Source organism: Neodiprion lecontei, chromosome 5 (genome assembly GCF_021901455.1).
Source record: "Neodiprion lecontei isolate iyNeoLeco1 chromosome 5, iyNeoLeco1.1, whole genome shotgun sequence".
NCBI classification, from domain to species: domain Eukaryota; kingdom Metazoa; phylum Arthropoda; class Insecta; order Hymenoptera; family Diprionidae; genus Neodiprion; species Neodiprion lecontei.
In genome coordinates this window covers 28,072,791-28,095,482 of record NC_060264.1, presented here as the reverse complement: position 1 = coordinate 28,095,482, position 22,692 = coordinate 28,072,791, and the positions used below count along the sequence as shown (strand labels likewise).

General features: G+C 38.5%; 1 protein-coding gene across 6 annotated transcripts; it reads right to left on the bottom strand.

The window, feature by feature from the left end:
- Positions 1-483: 483 nt before the first annotated feature.
- Positions 484-22,690, bottom strand: LOC107225520 (synapse-associated protein of 47 kDa). Of its 6 annotated transcripts, none has more exons than XM_015666020.2 (10): positions 22,246-22,688; positions 20,450-20,680; positions 19,212-19,297; positions 16,485-16,606; positions 12,227-12,238; positions 9,636-9,773; positions 7,479-7,618; positions 6,348-6,487; positions 4,467-4,646; positions 484-851 (listed from the first exon to the last, which is right to left on the bottom strand). In XM_015666020.2, the coding sequence occupies exons 1-10, from the start codon at positions 22,389-22,391 to the stop codon at positions 676-678; spliced, it is 1,371 nt and encodes a 456-aa protein (XP_015521506.1). In that variant the 5' UTR covers positions 22,392-22,688; the 3' UTR covers positions 484-675. The 6 variants fall into 6 exon arrangements, with proteins under 6 accessions (XP_015521506.1, XP_015521508.1, XP_046597347.1 ...); XM_015666022.2 differs by having other exon boundaries at positions 20,462-20,680; XM_046741390.1 differs by lacking the exon at positions 484-851 and adding an exon at positions 879-3,668 and having other exon boundaries at positions 22,246-22,690.
- Positions 22,691-22,692: the final 2 nt, after the last annotated feature.

Sequence of the window (22,692 nt, the reverse complement as noted above, 5' to 3'; positions counted from 1 at the left end):
ATTTTAGGCCATATTTCATTCTTGGCTTTCAAAAATACGCTTAGCTCAAATCAATAGCAAATAGGCACCGATACTCGTTAATTAGTACCAAGCGTTTCCGAAAACTCTCCTTACCATATATTCGCGTTTCTCACGTTGAAATTCAAACCAATGATCGATTATTCATGGAACTAATGAACGAGCCATTTTTTTTTCATCGTTGACTGACGTAAACGCGACTGCATTTTTTATTTATCGTATCTTCATTCGAATGGTAGTTGGTGGTGGCTGGAACTGGAGGGAGGAGGGAGGAAGGGGATGGGATTGGTGGGGGTGGATACGAAGTTACACCCCTGGAGAAAAGCACCGTTGCGACAAAATCGAGCCCTTCTATCGCGAGGGCATAATATCGTTTCATTTACCGCGATGAACTGCAGTGTATCTCGTAGCTGAAACCTAACTTGTGAAACAAGTATGAAAAACGATAATTCGTTACTTTCTTCCATTCCTTATTTTCTCTCTTTCTTTCGTTGGTTGATTTTGTTGTTTTTGCTTTTTTATTTTGTTTCTTTTTTTTTTCCAAACCACTCGTTCTTATTTATTGCGTATGAATGGATGAAGGAATAATAAGGTAAGTGAAGAAGCGTCGAGGTCAATTTACTGGGCAGAGATGATCCTCGTCGATGACTAGGCAGTTCACTTGAGATCATCCTCTTCGCCGAGCAACTCGTCGATTTGTTCCTCCCAGTCGTCCTTCCCCAATGTACCATCTTTCAAAGATCCAGTTCCTCCGCTCGTCGTTGTTTTCTCCTGTCCAGGTACGACCTCGAAGTCACGAAGCTCCGCTTCCAATTCTCGTTCCCATTCTTCTTCTGCGGAGAGTCACACAACAAGCAGCGTGTAGATTTTAGCAGATTCCCCGGTCATTGGGTGAATTTTTTTTTTATTGTATTTGAATCCAAAGATTTGTTTTTGTGTTTTTTTTTTTCTTTCTTTATTTCCGGGCTCTCTTCCGCAATGCTTTGATCTTTTGACTCAATAACGTCGGGCACAGGATTAAAAAATAAACATACAAAAAAAAAAAAAAAAAAGATCAAGGAAATCTTGAGAAAAAAAAAATAAGAAAGAAAGAAAGAAAGAAAGAAAACTCAACGGACAATGTGTAATAACGAATAAGCGATGAAAATAAGAAAAGCAACGTAGCATTTTGGATTTTGCAGTTCCATGATCGATTGCTCTTAATGAGATCATACTTGATCATTAGATGCAAAATACAAATTGTCGACGAAAGCGTGAAAGAGTTTGTAACGTGAATTAAAAGCAGATCGGGGTGATGGGATTATGAGCGATGCTTGATGCGTTATAATTAGTTCACTTCCCGGTATGACGATGGGTTAATTGTTACTGTTCCGAATGGAGTCCGATGCATCGCGATGTTAAGGCGATGCAAATCTATGAGAAATGGTATTATATTAAGGCCGATATTCGTCGTCAGTTCTCACTTTTGAGTTTGCTTTCTTAATTATGCTTCAAGGCGCGATTGTGCAAACTGACGATGAATACCGACCTCGACCAGAGACGGTAATTATTCATTACCAAAACATACCGTTAATTTACAGTTTTGCATTACCTTAATGTAATGAAAAATCAATGTTTATTTTAATGTACTGTATTTTTCAATCCCCCCCCCTATGTAGTAATCTGAAATTCCTAACGCTGTGTATATAATACAGAGTATTTATACGTGGAAATATGTTCATCATAAAAGCATAACAGGATGTCTACTATTTTCATCAAGAATCAGGTATCTCAAGTTAGACTGCCCGTATCCGTATCAATTTCACGACTAGTGTATCCGAGTCGTAGCCGTCAATTGCACGCATTCGTTTGTATAGCAGAATAAAGTGCGAAAGCACGTTACTTCTATCCCGTCAATTTTACATCGCATCGATCATCAATGAGATGCCCGTGTACTTCGATGCACCGTTCGCCATTGGCGTTATCTCGACGAAGGAGAAAGAAAAATAAGAAACGACACATTGAAAGAATATACCATCCGATTCCAATCGAATTCCCTATACATATATCTCCAAGTCGTGATATTAATTATCATTTTAAACACGTATTGTCATTCAACGAATTTGATTTATGTACCCTATACACGTGTACACATATTTATGTATAGCTATTAGAGTTTTCTTTTTTGTTTGTTTGTTTTTTTTTTTGGTTTTTCGTTTTTTTTTTATCTTCTTTACGTCATTGTTACACGTATTTTATTTAATTTAAATTTTTTTTTCACGATTTTTTATTCTCTCTTCAATCTTCCGTTACATTAGATTTACAACTTTAAGAGATTTTCATCTTTTTGTAACTATTTGTTTATCGTAGTCGCTTTTTTTTTTTTGTTTTGTTTTTTGTTTGTTTTTTTTTTCCCCCTCCCCGTTACTTTTTTCATCATCAAATTTCAATCTTATATAACCACAGAGAGTACGGAGAGAAAAAGAGAACACGTACAGATGTATATACATATATGTCATACATTGTATGTATACGTGCATACAATGAGGCATTTCAACGAAGACACAGGACAGATGGGGAAACAGACAGACAGACAGACAGACAGACAGACAGACGGACAGACAGACAGACAGACGTATAGATAGTGAAATATATTATCTTCATCTTGTATTCTTTTTTCCCGTGTCTCGATTATTTGTTACGAGTAAATTAATAAATTAATTAATTAATTAATTAACTAGCTGATTAATTAATTAATCAATTAGTGATCGACTATAATTAACGGTTTATATCTAACGGTTTAATCCTCTCCTTGCCAACTAGCGTTTTCTAAACTTTCGATATTAATCAATCAATCAATTGTAAGTACTATTAATCAATATTATTATTATTAATGTTATTATTGTTGTCATCGTTATTAATAATAATATTATCATTACTGGTATTGTTGTTTATTATTGTTATTAGAATTATTAGGATTATTATTATTATTATTATTATTATTTGTTATCAATGGTAATACTTGAATCATATAATTGTTTATCGTATAAGTATCTTGCGTTATTTATTAACTATACTGTACGGTATAGTATGTATAAGTATATTGTGTATCGTTCAATATACGTTCCCGACAAACCGCAAGTTAGGTACTTTAGGACTTGCTTTTTATAATACCGCATCTCCGCCTGACTATTAAATATATGTATATTTTATTTATACACATACGTATATTTAGATGTATTCATTAAGATTCATTATACACGTATGTTTGTCGTAATACTACTATCGTATGCAACACCGTCGATTCGGCATTAATGTTATAATATAACTATTCAAATGATATATTAATGAAAAAAAGAAAGATAGAAAAGAAATAGGCGAAGCGATGGGATGTGATAAGATAAACAATCGTATAATATATGTGAGAACGGTGAAACGTGTAACGGAAAAGAAACGAGACGCACTGTAAACCGGGGCAACGATGATAACGTGAAGAAAGAAGTACAAACGAGAAGAAGAAAAAAAAAAAAAAAAAAAGAATCGAGATTAAAACGGAATTAAAGAAATAAAAATTTTATACGGTAGGTAAAAATATTCATTTCTATGACCAATTTGTTAAGTCGTGGGGCTTGAGTAATGGGTATATACTGGTTAACACTCCTCTTCTTAGGCTGTTGACAAAATAGAATGAAAACAATATCTTTAGATTTGTCATTCTTTTCTTCCGTTTTCTGTTTTGAGTATTTTTTTTTTTTTTTTTTTTTTTTAATTGATCGATTCAACGATTGATCATTTAACAAAAAAAAAAAAAAAAAACAAACAGCTCACATTGCATGAGAAATTTCGTATTGAATTGTCGAGAGTTCGTGACGACGCAAAATCTATGATCAGTTTACAATGAAATCGAGTATTTTTTAGATCCATTTCAAGAATTCAAACTGTTGTTTTAGTTTTGATGCGATAGTTTGAAACGCGATGCTCATAATTTTGATATTTTGAAACAATTTTAAACGAAATTTCCACAGTTGCGAGACAGAGTACAGTGTACATGATAATCGGTGATGAAAGTCATTGCTAATACAGAGAGACTTGGGACAGTGAGATATCATAAAATCTACAGTGCGATAACAAAGTTTATTCTACGGTACGCGTCAACGAATCTAAATAGAAAAACAACGAGGCGATGATTGTACACACAGATGAATGTTGGTGAAGATGATTATAGTAAAGCATTAAACTTGACGCAGAGAGGACAGACGTGCGATTTAAAAGCATCCGTTATTCACAACGTAGGAACGCGACGACAGACAAACGAATTGGCAGCATGCATCGATCGCAATTCGATCGTTTTTTACAATCGCAACAAACCATCGATATCTTCTTCGCTCGGCGAAAACAGGGGGAAATTACCGCTGCAAAAAATCGTGTCTTTGCTCTTCGACCGTTCTGCGAGATTCTACTTTACTGACCTTTAGGCGGCTGCATTCCAAGTTTCTTCATCCCCTCTCTGACCTCTCGAATATCCGTATCGGAGGCCCTCATTGTGTCTGATATAAATTCATGACCTGGCGAATCGACTGTCGATGATTCCCGATCCTCGCCAATGGGCGCCGATGCAGTTCGATCCTCGGGCTTCTTCACCTGGTCATCTAATCTCAAGACAACACTAATGGCTAAACTAAGGAGCAGCAATTGCTTGACAAGGCTACGTGATTTTTACTTTAATAAAAAAAAAAAAAAAAATACCTTCTGCTCGTTACATATACCAGGCAGAGACCGATTACAATCAGCGATCGGCTGTTCCAGTTCAGTTTTGTTTAGACAAGCTTTTAAAACATCTAGTCTCTGAGATCGATTTCTCTTCCATTCTCAATTTTTACACCACAAATTTATACAGCTTTGGAACAGCCGAGAATCGAGTCAAGCCAACCAAATTTTCAGCCAAAGGGTAAAAAAAAAAAAAAAAACCCACATTAAATACAGGAGTTGTGCAACAAGTTTAGGGTCGAACTACACTCGTTACCTACTTTCAAAGTCACTTTCTGACGAACCAAGACCCGTCAAAATTTCGAAACATCGATTATTTGCAACAAAGTTAGCTGTCGAAAGCAAAGATTGCGCGGATCAAAAATCAAACCGACTAAAGCGGAAAAATATTGAAATATCTTGGTCGCGTTGAAAACGGCTGTTCTTGAAATAATATAAAAATACACGTGATACACGCTGCCGTACATCCCTTGAAAAGTGTTCTACGTCACTCGAGTTTAAACAGTGTGCTTAAAAAAAAGAAAAAAAAAAAAAAAAAAGTAATCCCTTTTCCTGCAGTGTAATTTAGTCGAGTACGTAGAGGATGTTTCCAACACGTTGCTATATGCGGACAGATTGAGAGATGGCTGGTGTTTATATCAGGATAGCTTCACAACTCGTGCGTAGCCAGAGGGTAAGGGAGATTTATTTTTCTTCTTCTATTTTATGAAATTCTCGAACGCGGAGCCACCTGTGGTTTCTACACCACTCGAGGATAAAAGGCAGGCGCAGTCAGTTTTTTTTTTTTTTCTTACTTTTATTTCTACATGTTCTTTCTTTTTTGCCTACTCTTTTTTCCTTCTCTACAGCTACTTTGTTTCGTTTTATTTATTTTTTTATTTTATTTGTTTATTTATTTATTTTTTTTTCCTTTCACTTCCTCATCGCCTTTTTACATTTCCTCTTTTCTTTCGCCCTTACCTTCTAACCACGTTACATGTGTGTGCGTGCGTGTGTGTGTGCAGATCATAGGTGCTTTTGCAAACCCACGCAAAATATCAAAGTGTATTTAAGAATGATCGATTCCGAGTGGAAGGAAGATAAGAAAAACGATTTAAGAAGAAGAAAAATACGCTGCAAACTGTGGAAGGAAGGAAACTACCGGCGTTAATTACTTTTGATTACGTTTATGTGCGCATAAAAATTAAGAAACAATAATAGTAATAATATTCATAGAAAATTCGTCGTTTCGCAAGATTAAAACGATCGACATGTTGAATTTGCACAGGTGTCGATGTTGAAATAAATTTTCACTCTCTTTGCTAAAAAAGCATAGCAATTGCAGACGAATAATTGCCTCGACGTGCGTCAACGTACGACCCGTATTACGATATGTATTTTAAAGATCAAGTTTTCAAGCAATTCAAGCGCGTTGCTATGATCGGATAGTTCCAAAGAGACGATGGTTTATCTACAGAAGGTGACTGCGAAGTGTGAATTTGGATACACACCGAAAGGTATAATAAACGAACGGTATATAACGAGTAAAAAATTGTATCAACAAAATACAATACCTACGAATAATAAATGTGCGTAATAATTACCTTGAGTGTGATCGATGCTGCCTGACGATATAAGGTTCTGATTGCTTTCCGTTTGACTAGCCATTGCGTTCAGCTCGTGACTCTGGCGCAAAAGTGAAACTCGGTAGAAATAATTGCGCCAGAAGTTCTCCTCCGATATCCTGCCATTGAAAATATATACAATGTATAATAATAATAACGACAACAACAACAACAACAACAACAACAACAATAATAATAATACATTTATCACTACTACGAATGAACGAATGAATGCGTTTATCGCAGCAAAAGAAAACCGTGAAACAGTGATTGATTGCCAAAATTCTGTTAGACTCTCGTGATATGTTTCGCGGTATATGAATATTAACGGTACGGATAACAAATGTTGGAAATGCTTCCGTGCCAACGGAAGCAAGGTGTGGTAAAAAAAATTTCGTGGGAAATATCGGTTTGGGTGCGAAAATTTATAAGGATTATAAAATGGAAGGACCTTCGTATACGAATGACTGAACAAGCGAAAAGCGATTTTGGAAAATTTTTCAATGTAGACGGACTAGATACATAAAAAATCAAAATGTAAACTGGTACGGTAAAAATTCGGACGATTCTGGGTTTTGAGTAGCTACAGTTTTGTCCATTATTCACGATTTTATTTTCTCGCATTCTACATATTTTGAAATTCTACACTGAGTAAAATTTCATTTGTTACAGTAACTAGAATAATTCAGTAAAACAGGTATCGTTTAAAGAAAACTGTTTGAATATTGTTGGAATTACGAGAAAACTAGGCACGCGTAAACATTTCGCACTATCGTCGATCATTTTTTTGGTAATTGCAACGCAAAATCAGTTTTTGAGGTTTTGAGTAAAGGATACTAGAATTTCCGGTAACATTTAGAAAACTAATTTTCACCGTCTACCTAGAACTATATTTTTCTATTGTGGTGAAAAATGAAAATAGTTAAGGACTGAGCGGTAACCGGAACTAAAAATTTCAGTCGGTATATGACACAGGCTTTCGCGTCTTCGAAGATTCGATACTGTGACCCTTCCGTTTACTAATCTTTTTAGATTTCCACCCCCGTCCAAGGTAATTATGGCCGCCTGGCCTGCGAGCGTTGGCCATTATCACATATCGGCGATACTCACACTTTGGGCACCAGCTCGAACCTCATTGTTTCCAAGTTCGGATCCAACGCAAGGGTGGCTTGCGCCACTGGCTGAGCAGCCTCGAAGTCCCAGACAAATTCGACACCCGGTGGTGGAGCTCTCACGAAATTACGTCGATCCTGAAATAACGGTTCCACATCCATATCATTCGGAAACAAACTGGGTTTTAATAAATTTGTATTTTACGGTGACGCAAGAATGCACTTTTATTCCTATAAATCGTTATTTTGTGGAAACTATTATTGGGAAATAAATGAAATTCCAATTATCTGCGAGGTTGTCGATTTTATTTACTACTTTGATTCAACCTTTTCTTTTTTTATGCGTAAAATATGTTTCTTGAATTTGAAAAAAACTTTACACGACGATTGTAGAGAATTTGACGAAAAGTTTGAAGAGTCGATATTTAAATATTCGTCGAGACAGAGTTTTCGATACTTTCCGCGTAACATAATTTTGTACCGTGATTAAGTTCACAGATTTTGGAAAATCTCTCGAAAATTCAGTCCAATTTTCAAATAGTTTAAATATAGCTAATGAGAAATAAACTAAAAAAAAAAAAGAAGTGTTTGGTTCGTAGTGAATGTTTCGACAATGTAAAGATTCCCGGTAAAATGGTAACGCCAAAATCGTTGGATTCAAAAAATGTCAATAAAAAAAAAAAAAAATGTATCGGTAGTTTATAACAAATATTCTATACGTACAAAGGTAATATTACGGCTACTTTGATCGCATGGTTAAAAGTTTATTAAATCTAATATCGTAATATTAATGTAGTACTTTTGTACAAAATTAAAAAGATGGGTTATTTTTCGCATCGCAATTACTTCTCACGGTGCAAAAATTCCCATACTTATCATCAACGAGCGACGAGAGTAGAATTTTCCGAAAAACGTTGTAGAAAAATATTTAAAAGAGGAATAAAAATCAATACAAAGTGTACGGTGTTAAAGTGTTAAAGAGGATGTACGGCGTGGCCGAGCGAGAACGGCGACAAAAAGAAGAAGACGAAGAAGTGGAAGAAAAAACTGAAATTGGGTAGGCGGGTCGGTGCCATTTGTCGGGCGATAAAAAAATCCGTTCGAGATGAATCAGGGGAGGATAAATGGCGCATGAATTTTTAAGGAAGCCCGCTCTGCCTCCGGGGCTTCGGGGCTAGTTCGTCGCGACTTAAAGATCACCGAGCGTTTCTCCCCAATTATTGATCCGCGACTAGAGAGCGTGAGAGTCGGGGACCGTTTTCGCCCCTGGAAGACGGTGAACCGGGGGTTAATTTTAAGGAGACAAGGTCGAACGTAATCGAAATTCACTCCGAAGTACGCGAAGAGAAAGACATCTGAAATAGAAATTTTTAAATTCCACAATTTTCTTTGTCCGATCGTTGGGAGGCTCACGGATAGTTTGAATCCGAACACTCGACCAGATACCGCAGTGGCTTCAGCCACCATTTTGAATCTACAGTTAAAGTCGGAAAATATCGATTGTGTGATGAAGTTGTAGAGAATTGAATTTCCGACAAGTTTTATTCACGATCGTTTTCAGTCAAAGGTTGAAAATGGCCGAGTTATTTGACGAAAACAAAGTCACGCATAAATTCAAGATGGCGGCCGCAGAGTCTGACGAGGCTGAAGTTAGCAACGGTAACGTGTCGAAACGTTGAAACAAAATATTACTATTTCGCACATTTGGAATAACCGGAGAAGTTGAATTTAGAAAATTTTGAGTTTGTCGATGCCGTTGTGTTAACGGTTTGCTAAATTTCAAGTAATCCTGAAGTTAGAAAATAACGACTATTTCCAAAGATGCATCGTTACGACAACGTTACAAATTTCCGCTTCATAGAATCGGGTTGAAATTTTTGAATTTTTTGATACAGACTACCGATGAACTCCCAACGATTAGGAAAAGGAAATTGTGCGGGTATATAAATATCGCAATTTCGAATGTACGCTTCCGGACGGGACTAATTCAAGATATGTAAGGAATACAAAGGTTCTTTTTCCCTCTTCCATTTCCCCACAGAATCGAACTCCGATGAAGAATTCAATCGTACAAAGAGGCGCGCAACAAACAGCGGTGAACGTCGAAAGAAGGACCGAGTACGATGGTGATAAAAAATGCGAAATATGCGCTCACAGTTGATAGGGCTAAGCACTCCTCGCGAAGAGCTTCCTCGTTTGGCGCTCCCACCCAGGGCGCAACAGCTTCTCCTTTTTCACCCTGCTTACTCGCGATGAAGGCGTCCTGCTCCTTGTTGAACTCGCCGAGGAGACTCTGTGGAAAGAGGATCAATGAATTTGAAACCCGCGCTAATTTATTACCAGGATATAAATTACACGGGTAACTTTTACGAAGCCTGTTTTTTAATTTTATATAGCAAATCTTAAAAGCGATTAATAAAGATAAAAATTAATATTTAAAATGTTTCGTATCCGTGTCTGTTTTTCTCGTGTTATTTTATGTGTCAAGCGTGAGTGTGTCAATTTTTTCCCTTGTTATCGTGTAATTTTTTTACAGTAATTTCGTTACGGAAACCTCCGATAAGCGACGACTTTTCAATTAGAATTTAAAATCACTCTGATTCAAAAACTACCGAGGCGAGTGTTTCGATTGAATTCGGATATTATTGGGCTTTTGTTTCTCGTTCGGTAAAAAACGTATCACCTAAATCACGGTGTAAAAAGATTTTTAATGCATGATCCGAGTAGTCCCTTGCATGAATTATGGGCATTAAAATTGACCCCAGAATTATATACATGTAAGTATACCTACCGCGTTATATACTGGTCATAAGTATCATGCACACCCATCGGCATCGATTTTCAGAGCAGAGTTTTATGAGTTAGGGAGCGCGTAAAAAAATATTCATGATTATTTTTCCGATAGACTGACAGAAATTTTTAGTTCCGGTTACAGCTCAGTCCTTAACTATTTTCCTCTTTTATTATATAGGTATATAGGCGTAATGCAAACTAGCGCAAAATGATAAATTTCCATTTCTCTCGTCGCGAAGAGTTATGCAAGAGCCCCTGACTTGCTAAACCGGCTAAAAGGGGTGTATTGATCGGACAGTTTGACTGTGAAAAGACTCGGGGTCGTGAAGAGACGTTGATTGTCAGACGCTAGGATTACCCATCATCCACGACTTGGCACCCTTTAATTCTCCCATCGTTTGATTTCAACCCTGGAACCGGGTGATAAAGGAAAAACAGCAAAAACAACGATCCTCGAACCGTCAAACTCACGTCTTCAATTCCCGTCCACCGTTTCTTTTCTCACCCCCCTCCAACTTTCTCCAGATTTTGGCTCGCGGAATGTTTTTTTTTCCGGTAATTAGTGCGATATCTTCGTCGAAGAAAAATATATAAACCGGCAGAATTTCACCCATCCATTAAAAACTTTCCTTACAAACGAATCTAAGAGTCGGATTTTGACTTTTCGTATTTTTCGAACGTCCCATTTTTTCATTTCTACCCACCCGCGTCTCTTTTAAGTAAAAAACATATGCCTTACGAAATTGGCTTTCTCACCTGCCTCACGTTTTCCTCGAGTATGATCTAAAAATACATGTAACAAACAAACTGCTGTAAATTAAACGCTTGGATCAATCGTTCCGCGGTAGTTTTACACAAGTATACGATAAAAAAAAAAAAAAAAAAACACACACACATTACATCCTCAATTAACAATTACAACATTATCGTATAAAGCACCTTGATGGGGTTAAAAAACCGTTATTATACACCACTAATAGAAATTCTGTGAATGAATAAAACCATGCCAGGTTTTTCGATTCTTCTGATAAATATTTGTTATTAACAGAATTTAGTCGACGATCGATCGGAACGGGAGGCGGAAAAAGAAGAAGAAGAAGAAGAACGAGAAAAAAAAATAAATAAAATAACAAACGATCAAATATATTCGCGACGTTAAATGTTTCCGAAAAGCCAAAGACCGAAAATGTAGGTCAGAAGTGCACCTGACCCAGTTGGCCGTGACGTCATCGGTATCCGTCCCTACTTCAGCTCTCCTCTTCTCTTTTTCCTCTGCCCTCCAGCCCCTCGAATTCTAGTTAAGTCTGGAATCGCAGAAGAGCAGAGAGTGAAAGAGGGACGGTGGAGGAGACGCTGAGGGAGGTTTGCCGACCACTCGAATAGCGAAAACGCTTTCCGATACCGTCGGCTTATTTTCGATGCCTCGTCCAGCAGTCGATCAGGACGTCATAAAAATACCCTTAAAACGTGCGGGGAATTCTGGTTATAATTCCGGAAGTTCCGTGCCGCAAGCTTTTCGAACCTTTTCGGATGGTAAACAACCCTCCAATTATTTTTCAAATTCAACAAAGTTCCGTCAATCTGCACGGTGGTTTCGATCTATTTTTACATCAGGGTTTAGAGAGGATTGGAAAGAAGAATTAGCCGATTATACCGTCTGATGATTCAACGGCAAACTGCGCTCACTTTTACAATTAGTGGTCGTAGTCAATAATTCGCCCTGTTTTGTGTATCGTGTGATGTGTATTTTTGAAAAATTCTGTTGAAATTTTAACGGTTTTACAAAGCGAATAAAAAACATCGTCAATCTTTTTCCCATAGATTGGAAATGTTTTTCTACTGAAATTACAATTGTCGAAAATTGTTTTCCACGAAATATTTCACATACTGTTTGTTTTTATTTTATTGCTTTTTAAACGAATATCCGTTTCATTAACTAAATGCATTGATTACCTGATTGCTGACCTGAACATCGATTGATAGACATGTAAGAATTAGGGTAGGTATATTTATATACATGTGTAACGAAAGTGTCACGCGCAAAGAAAAGCTTCCGCCTTATACAAAAGTGCATGCGATTGGAGAAGATGTTGTGACTAATTAATATGCGTGCAATAAATTCAGATAACAAATAGATAATAAATAATAAAATTCTTCAGGTTCAGTGATCGATTCATTCGATTATGATTTTCTTTTCTAGTATTTACAAGCAACGATGTGCAATTTGAAATGTCATCAACTGAATGAAAAACAGACATTGTATTCTGCATGATACTTAGTTCGACTGTAATAAATTCTCTATTTTAAACTAAAGAGTTAGCCTGCAATTTCTATACCGCAGGATTGTTAATGTCAGTTGCAAATTCGATGTTTTTAATGAAACTGGATAAAAGTTTTTACCGCGGTAAAGTTGACTAGATATTCGTTAATATTCAGCGACTCGAATATTCCGGAGGCTATAATCTGATAGAAATAACGAATATGAAAACAGAAATATGGAAACAACAATGCCAATACTTTGACGTTGCTTTCGCATCCGGGTGATAAAATGAAATCGTGGATAACATTAATCACAATACGAACGAAATCAAGCTATACGCGTGCAGATTCGATCGGGGAATGATAAGATAATAACGTGAGGTAATTACCGCGCCATTGTATCGAAAGCTGTTCATTCAAATCTTCGGTATTGTTTTCTCGATAAATTACAGTCGTTTCCGATATTTGTAACAGCCCTGATAATAGAACTTGCCTTTTTTTTTTTTTTGTTTATACAAATTCAGAGATACGGTGAAACGTCTTTATTACAATAACGAATAAATCTTCTACTATAAACTAAACTAAAAAGAGAAATAATTTTTTGCTCGAAAGAAGAAACACACCAGACGATTTCCTTCCAGTTTTAAACTCTTCGCCAGCAGACAGAAAACACAAGTTAAATTTCACAAACATACGTACTGCCGATTGTGAAAAAATGTCTCTCAACTGACTTGGCGAAGTAATATTTTTAAAAATTGCAGCACAGGCTTGAAACGTGTAACTTTTCTTGCCTGTCCTATGTCGGCGACGAAGCGTTCTTTAAACCATCGAGGAAATCGTCCGGTGTAAGTTCCGCGATTTCTTTCCCCGGTTGTCCCACATTTTACATAAAACACTGTGTCAATCGTGATTAAAGAATTTCGCTTATACAAATCCCGCCCCATTGTATTTCCATTTTACGTATAACGATGTCTGGGACTCTCTGACCCTGTCGGAATTGAATAAAAAATGAACAAATCCAATGGAGGCGAGTAAAATAAGGGTTGACAGAGAAGGAGAGAAAGAGAACAAAGAAAAGAGAAAAAAAAAAAAAAAAGGAACATGGAAGAGAAATCCGCGTACATATGTATCATCCGTTAGTTAGCGGAAGGGAGCATGAGGAGAGAGAGAGAGAGAGAGAGAGAGAGAGAGAGAGGAGCCCGCGGGATGAGGAGGAGACGCCACGGATCAATACGCGGTGTGACGATGGCGGTGGAGGATTTTGGTACAGTTTGCGCCCCGTTTCAATCCTACTACGTAACGGTTGGTTCCAGTTGTACGTAAGCAGGCAAGTAGGATAGACACACGCACGCAGGTCTACAGAACGCATGCGAGGCCGTAAACCGAGCTGTGACGAAGCTCGGCATCGGTTCGCTCCACTTGTTGAAATCAATGAGAAAACCCTCTCATCCCTCTCGTTCAGCAAACCCCACTTTGCACTCACGGACGCGACTTGCATACGCTTGATGCGCGTACACACGCGACGAATTAAAAGGCAGGAACACGCTGGGGAAATACAATTGATTAGAAAATATCCAGCAATGTCGTTTAACCAATAGAGGGCCGGTACTTTTATATTCAAATTAGATGTTTTTTTAGAGGCATGATTTAGGGATATAAATAGTCGACACGTACGAGTTATCTGAGGAATCTTAAGAGAGCCAGGCCGACCATTTAGAGGTTAAGAAATCAGAATTTGATACAAGGATTTATCGTTGAAACGTTTAACCCTTTGAGTCGCAAGTTATTGTGCTCGGTTGACCGGTTTTACGGGTCACTGATTACGAATCTGATATCAGATTTCAAAAATTCAAAATGGCGGAAGATAATTTTTTATTTCACCATACCCGGTCGAAACACTGCATGCAGTGGTTTTTGGGAACGCTTATTACGAATCTGAAATCAGATTTCAAAAATTCAATATGGCGGATCCAACATGGCGGACGAAAATTTCAGGAGAATCGGTTTAAAAATACCAGTCATTTTGTCACCTCGAGCGTTTTAATCGTAAAACCGTTTCTCAGATTGTTGATTACTTTTGTTGGCTTGTGTTGTTCGAATCTTTTTTTACAATCGTTTCTGTCACATCTTAAAGGAATGTTACTTCATTCGGTTTGTTTCTATTTTCCAAATTTTTGATTCAGACGAAATCCCGATTCATTCTCAAGAATATATCAAAATTACGATCAAGGAGGAAAGTTGTCCAGACTGAAATACAAACATAAAATAGCGGTAGGTTTGAAACGTGCGGCTGCAGTTGATTGAGTTCAATTTATCAGAAACAATATCCGTTCAATTTAAAAAAAAATACAAATTGAAAACAATCATCATAAATTGTTCCGATAAGAGATTACATTATTGAATTATAATTCTTACAGATGACCGATTTCAATCAACCAAAACTTACTTTGTTCGTGATTAAATTTTTTACAAAGCGCCGAGATGGCAATTTTTTTTTTTTTTTCGTGCCAGGAATTTCTTGATGAAATATCAAATGAACTGTGTTTCGATTTAAGTTACTTATTTTTAGTTATTTATTTCTGACAAAGGGCGGTGCTGACGATGAGGACAAAAAAGAATTCGGACGACTTTCATAGAGAATTCAATCACGAACAAAATACGCCTCGATTCGTCGAAATTCGATCACTTTTTTCATTAAAGAAATAAAACAATGGTGTCATCCCTTTAAAGTTATTTATAATGGTGATATTGAAGTAGCGATTCATCGTCAAATATTTGACTTGGCAGTTTTTCGCCTAGACTGTACGTTTAACAGTCCCTTAACCGCCTGCAGCAACGTTTATCCCACACCCAAGTACCCCCCAAAAATAAAAAGTCATAAAAAATTCAGAGCCGATAAGTTCCGCGGTCTTCTACGGAACTTGCACGAGTAACTTTTTATTTTTTCGCTGACGCGAAGAACACGGAAATAATTCGGAAGAGAATATCAAGGTTAATATTATCAAAAATTTATTGATGTTCGAAAAGAAGGCGATAAATTTTCGGTGAAATTTTCTAAAGGTTTTTAAAGATTCGATATAAAAATTTGGACTAGTTTTATAAAACAAAAATGTTACAGAAGTTACACATTTCGTACAAATTCTTTAAATTGAAATCAAAAGTAAAATATACCGTAAAACTGAGCAAAAATTAAAAAACATACTATTGTCATAGAATTTTATGCATACAGATTTTTCAAGTTTCGAATGAAAATACATATTTATAATTTTGCAGTTTTCTACAAAGACTTTTATCTGGATACCATCAACTTTCGAACATATATTATACACCTTTAATGATTTATTTATGTGCCCGTTATTCGATAACAGCCTTTGCACACGTGTACCATGAAATAATACCTTCCCGAGCTTTTAAACCAGATTATGAGTACGTATTTTATCCTATTCTATATACCGAGGTGACTGAGGCGGTCTTATAAGTTTTCCATTCCCGAGAGGCGTTGCAGGTCGTAAATCTTAAAAGATTATCAGGGAGGCTGAGGATCATGCTGACTTTCGGAGAACGTATATAAGTGAAACGTAGTGATAAAAGAAAAAGAAATAGATTCAGCAGGAGGAGCACAAAGTGCAATAACACTCCTGATGACATAGGTGATTTTGACAGAGCGCGATCATACTCGATGTCTGCCGAGCAGAACAAATAAAAACGCAGCTGTGCGTATATTACGTGCGCGGAGTGCAGACAGATGAAGAGAAAAGAAATTAACCTGGCAAAAACATGCGAACAAAGTTTGCGCAAAAGTATTTTTACGAATGCAGAGAGAGAGAGAGAGAGAGAGAGAAAGAGAGAGAGAGAGGATGAGGGGTTTATTGGAGAACAGTCGTGTAGAAAGTTTTAATCGCGAGTGCAATTGAAGCGAGAATTTAACAAACTGGTAAAATTCTTTACTCACATTCTCCTCGACCGTTTTCTTGATCTTTGCACTGGCTTCGACCACGGATTTTCCAGCCTTGTTGACTGCGCTGTAAAGAAATCCACCGAGGCTTTTCGCTCCGGCTATTGCTTTGGTTGATACTAAAAAAGAAATACAAAAGTGAAAGGCAAAAATTAAAGTAGAAATATGCGAGGGGATTTTCAATTAAGACTGTAATAAAATTTTGCAACAAACATTTTCAATTATCGACGTACTCGCTAGTTTCGTACAAACAATTACGTCTGTCGGTTCATAGTAGGTGAAAATCTAATTAAAATTGACCACCTTTTGATGTGAACGAAGTTTTAGCGGACAAAGAGACGAGTCCGACGATACCAAACAAGGTACCATTGCAATAATTCAATGATGAGTTATCAAGTTACAAAGTTTCCGAGCGAGCTATCATCGCGCACGACCGGTCCGCAGCGAGAGCGCAGCGACCGACCGATCATCGACCGTTTTCCGCGGCGCGCGGCGTCTCCGTCGATTATCTCACGATCGCATGATTGGAACGGTACCTTGTGGGGTGTCGTTGGAATCGTCTTGAGCTGGGCCACATTCTTACGATAGAATAAAGTCAAGTTTCGTACGCCGGAAGAACAAATCAAGTTGAAAACAGCATCGGAAGAACAATGGTCTGCGCATATCGCAGTTATATGTACGTGAATCACGGCACTATTGTGTAATTCCGACGTATGTAGGATACGGCAACGAGGCATCGACGTTATGCAATGTGCTGAAGATGCATTATAGCCGGGTGGAAGGGAAATCAATATATCTGAACTACGGAGGTGCTTACAGCACGGACTTGCTTCTCTAAGGTGCTTCTTATTTTTTTACCCACGGTGCCAGGTTTTATGGACGCTGAAAAGTCGTTCGGTGAGAGGTTTGCGCCGAAATTTAAAACTGCGGAACAATTTTACGCCCCGTTGTTTTTTTTTTCCCTACTTGAAGTACTTTTTCACGAAGTTGCATTCGCCTCGATCTGTATACATTCGAAAACGAGACATTATTTCGAGGCTGACAGTTTTCCGAAGGCGAAGAAAGCATCAGCTCGACTCGCCAAACTTCACCGCGAGTCTGGCCAATTTATCCAGGCTGCTGCCCTTTATCTTGTACAGTAGCCAAAATCAATAGGTCGCACGTGATGATTATCCTCTCTGTCTGCAGTCCGCGGTCGGGTTTGATATAACACCGTGTAGAATTTAGTGGTGAAATTACATACTGCCGGTATTTGTACTTTGAGGTCGATAATCCGAGTCGATTCCCTTCTTCGTCCCAACACATTCGAGATGAAAATGAGCTCGGAGATAACATCAAGGAAATTATATTCGGTCGATTCTATTTTCGACTTTTCTTCCCGACAATGATTGCTTTTTTCGACAGTAAAGGCTTTCGTTCAATTATGTTTAAACATACTACGGAGATGTGAATTTACGATCAAACATAGGCGAAATAGTCTTCGCGTGAGCGATGGCGAAGACGATAAGAAGAAGCAGAAATACGGCAGATTTACGTCCGCAGGGATTTACATAGCTGCGGAAGAAATTTTCTGGAAACTAGATATATGTATAATAACTTTTGCGTCTGAAAACGTAACATCCACCTGGATAAAGATCGTACTGCGAATCGAGAAAATAGATAAGCGCACGTACGATTAAGATTAGTTGAGGTATAAATGTTGGAAAGTAGATCTATTCCGATTGCCTATAAATTTTTTAACCTTACTAAGTTATGTATGTTCCACTCTCGAAAGGGTCTTCAGAATAAAATGTTCCCTGACCAATAACGGCCATCCCTGATATTTCTCCGTATATTCGGATTCGAGGAATCTCCGCACTCTGTAAAAACCTGAAAGTGTGATTTGTGATCAGATGGAGAGGCGGCGGTGAAAAAGAAAACTAAAACGATCGTAATAATAACGGACTGCAGAATGTCGCCTGCAGAAAATTGCCGAGTAGAGGAGAAAATCGTGGAGAAAAATATATAACGAGACACCGGGTAATTCCGCGTTGATGTTCGCTTCGAGATCCAGATCCCAGGTCCTATTTCATTCTTAATACGTAGGTACACGCCCGTTATTCAGGCTTTCGTAGGCCCGCAAATGTGTATATAACGCCAAATCCTGACCAAGAGTGGACGCGTTAAAACGATTCTCCGCAAATGAAAAAGGGAGAGAGAGAGAGAGAGAGAAAGAAAGAGAGAAACGGCAGAAAGAGATTCGAGGGACAAAGAAGTGGATGAACCCTAAACGGGGAAAGAATGGGTTAGGTAACGACTTTATTCCGTGGAGAATAATTTCGCACGGCAATTTGAAATTAGACAAATTTCAGGGAGTGTAATAAATTATAGAAGGGTGTAAGTGGGAGAATTTGTATGAGAAGTTGGCGAGGTAATGAAAAATAAATATCATGAATCTCGCCGCGTACCGAATTGTTATTTTTCGGATTCCGACCTCGGGAAGAGGAAAGAGAAGGAACGCGATCGGATTACGGGGATTAAAGAGATTGCAGTAAATCAGAGTAAATTAAGATCAGCTCGAGATTCTCCCTCTGCTCTCGTTTCCGCCTATCTTGATACTCAAACCACGGATTTGCTTACAAGAAAACGAGTTTGAATTAAAAGGAAGAGGATGGTGGAAAAAATGAGGGATACTTAAATGAGAAAGATAATTACGAGAAGAGGAAAGAATTCGTTTAAACTCACCAGCACCAAATGCCTGCTGCCCGTCCTTGTCGTCGGTTGGAGTTCCCTCGAGACTGGCAGGTCCGCTGTCGGCACCACCAGTCGCACTGCGAAACGGAAATTGAACGAAAGAGAAAAAAAGGGCGTTAAAAGGAAAAGAAAAAAAAAAGAAGAAGAAAAATAAGAGAAAAACGGGAAAACAGCGTCAGTCTCCGCAATCATTTTGTTTCCCTAATCTAGCAAGCGCGATAACCGATCCGAGACCGGAAACGGACCAAGCAAGCTTTATCTGAAATCGGAAATTCAGAGTAATGACGAAGGTATTATGTAGTAAAAACACCAAGGACTACAATTATCAGAATAACGCCAACGATCTTGTATGACAATAATAGTACTTACTGTGGAGGATTTGAGAATGCATCAGGCGTACAATTCAATGGAATAATTTGGGAACCAAAGATGTAAGAAAATCAAAGTTTAACAAAGATATGACATTGCGATAGATCTGAGTTTATCAAAAAATATCACTGATTAGCAGGGTAAAATACAAACCCAGAAATACAAATAAAGAAATTTCAGTTTGCTAATGACTTTGGGAAGACCATGGAAACGTTTTTCCGTTGTTTTTTTTTTTTTCAGTACCAGAATCATATTATACAGTTAATTTTGAAGGACCCGAGCTCCTGTGTAAAGTTAACAGTAGTTGGATTATTCTCTAGTTGAAATTCATCAGTTTCAAAGTTTCTACGTCTAAAAGGTACCGTATCGATAGAATTCAGTCTGATTGACTGCAACCGGCAGCTTTCGAACCTTTGTTCTATAAATTATTTTCAATTTCGATACTTTATTGTTTAGACCGTACGTGCGCCAGATGGATTCTTAATTGGAAAGAGACAAAGGGTCATGCTCGATGTGCTTTCAATGACCGGAAGAGAAATCGTGCAGTGAGAGGAGGTGAGAAACCAAATATCAAATAGTAAATTGGATTCCTTATGATGGTGCAAGGATAAACGAATGTTTCACTTTACAAGTTTAAATTTAAAACCGTGCAAGGGAAGGAAAGCCAGAAGTAAAGAAAAGCGAAAGAAAGATCAGACTCTAAGTACCGGGCTTGACAGGGGCCTTAAAATGGCTCTCGCCTGTTTGAATTATCAATTTTTCTTCGCCACTTTGAGCGGCAAGGTGGGGCTTCCGCTTGCTTGGTCCGGGGCACCGTAATAGCTTAGATTTTAATTCCAGAACACCGAACACACACATACCCAGCAACCCACCTGCTAGCATCATCGTCTTTTACATGGTCAGATGCGGAACCCTGAACGCTTTCCCGCGATGTTTGGCTTTCTGCGGTTTCGGAGGATGCCGGAAGCTCACCTTCTGCTTGTCCCGCGACTCCGGCGCCGCGACTCAGCCCCGGAATTCCTCCGCTCAGCCAACCGGACATCTGCGATTTCACTCCGGCCAGCATCTCGAGCTTGCTTCCTTTCGTTGGGCTGAAAATTTTAAAGAAAGAAAGCGACTCGGTCAGAATCTTGATGAAAACCAAACGCAATCGATAGGGAGGTCGGTAAGAGGAAACAAAAGAAGGTGCGGACGGTGCGCCTTGGCCGACGGCTCGCTAACGACTGGCCGACAGGCTTCCCCCACTCCGAATTTGCCCCGAGATTCGGCACAGTTCAAGAGCGAAATGTCGTACCCTTCTCAATCTTGCACGATTTAAAAATGCTACATTTTTTCGGAGGAACGATTAGTTCGGCATTTCGGTAATCGGGAATTAATGATTCCACGAAGAGGAAAAACCTTTATAAAAAGTTTGTCTCAACTAGAATACTACAGTTTATGTTGAATATTTGAAGACTTATGAATTTGCAAAAAAAAAAATATTTTTTTTGTAATATTTCCTGATTGCGCAATAGAAGTTCCTTATATTCCATACAATTGGAGACCTATCGATTGAAATCTGGCGAACGATCGATCTGGTACACAAAATATTGTCCTCCCTACGTTGTGCTGTTTGGTCGAACTACTGCACCCTTCGATAGATGGGCAATAAATTTTTCTTCTGTCGCTTCCTGAATGAATCGATACCTTTTACGTAACATCATCGTATTCAGGGGCTGTTCATACTTGAGCTCGTAGAAGGAACAAAGGGAGAAATACAGAACGCGAGAAAAGGGCAAAAAGAGAACGGGAGAGAAAATTAACGTTTGCAAAACTGAATAATCAATGCGAGAAAACACTTGTGCTGCAGAGAACGACGACGACGACGACGCGACGGTCGTTCGATACGAATATATTATTTTTTCATTTCGGTTGTTATAATAATCTGAACCACTTATGAAAGAATAACAACCTATTTTTTCGCTAAATTTCATACAATTTTCAAAGCTTTGAATACTAATTGTCAAAAAAGATTTTTTCGGGAACCACGAGTCTAAAATTGTGAATAAATGCGCAAGCAGAATTTTCCCCTATGAAAAAAAGGAAGGATATGAGAGCGAGAGGGAGAGATATGCACGTTTATTTGTTACGAACGATTATCGCTACTATTGACATGTATCGTCGGGTATGACGTCACTCTCCATTACCGACTGATAATGCAAAAGTTTACATGCAGATTCGTCAATAATATTTACACCCGACTGCGTACTAGATAACGTTTGACATGAAAGTAATCCGTGTTTCACTAACGATGAATTAGGGACAGTCAAACGGTGCGAATTACGCCCTAAATCCGATAGTCTGTACTAGAATAATATGAATTAAATTACGATATTACATCGTAGCACAGGCTGTGCGCATGATGTGTTTAATGATTTTTTTTCTTCGTTTGGGAGTTCCGGATTTAGATCGAAGAAAAAGAGAAGGTAAAATCGAAGAAGGGTATCGACGATGCGCCGGTTTCCTTCTTCGGAATAAAATAAGACGTAATCGCGACTCGTTGTCGCGTTTCTTATACGTCGATATCGTTTGAATTTTGTCGCGAAAACTACCGAGGCTCTACGGCGTTTCGTGATTCGTCCTTAGGGCGAGATGAGTGCGAGCTCGGCGTGTATACCTAGAGTCCTTTTTGTCGGCCTCGAACTCGGGTTCGGCCCCTGGGGATGAGGCGGCTGGCTGCTTTTCCTCGGCGGGTATTTCGGTGCCGTCGTCGTTCTTCTTGCCCATCCAGTTGGACACCTGGCTGGTGAGACCGGAGAACATGGCGTCGGATAATCTGACACTTAATATCTAAGGTGTGTTTTTTAGTCGGGACGACGTTTCGTCAGTCGTCAGTCGGCTCGTCCGTCGCCACGACACTGTAATCGATCAATTGCTTCCAGAGGATCAGCTGACGAGGTTACGAGGATTCGACGATCTCGGACTGCCAGGGAAATCGCCCGGTCAGTTTTCCACACTCTGTATCAACGTCTCGCGACGGCCAAGGCGACACAGATGACTGCAACCGAACGAAACGCGGACCACGAACTCCGGGCATCGGCGACACTCGATCCACTCTGCGCAT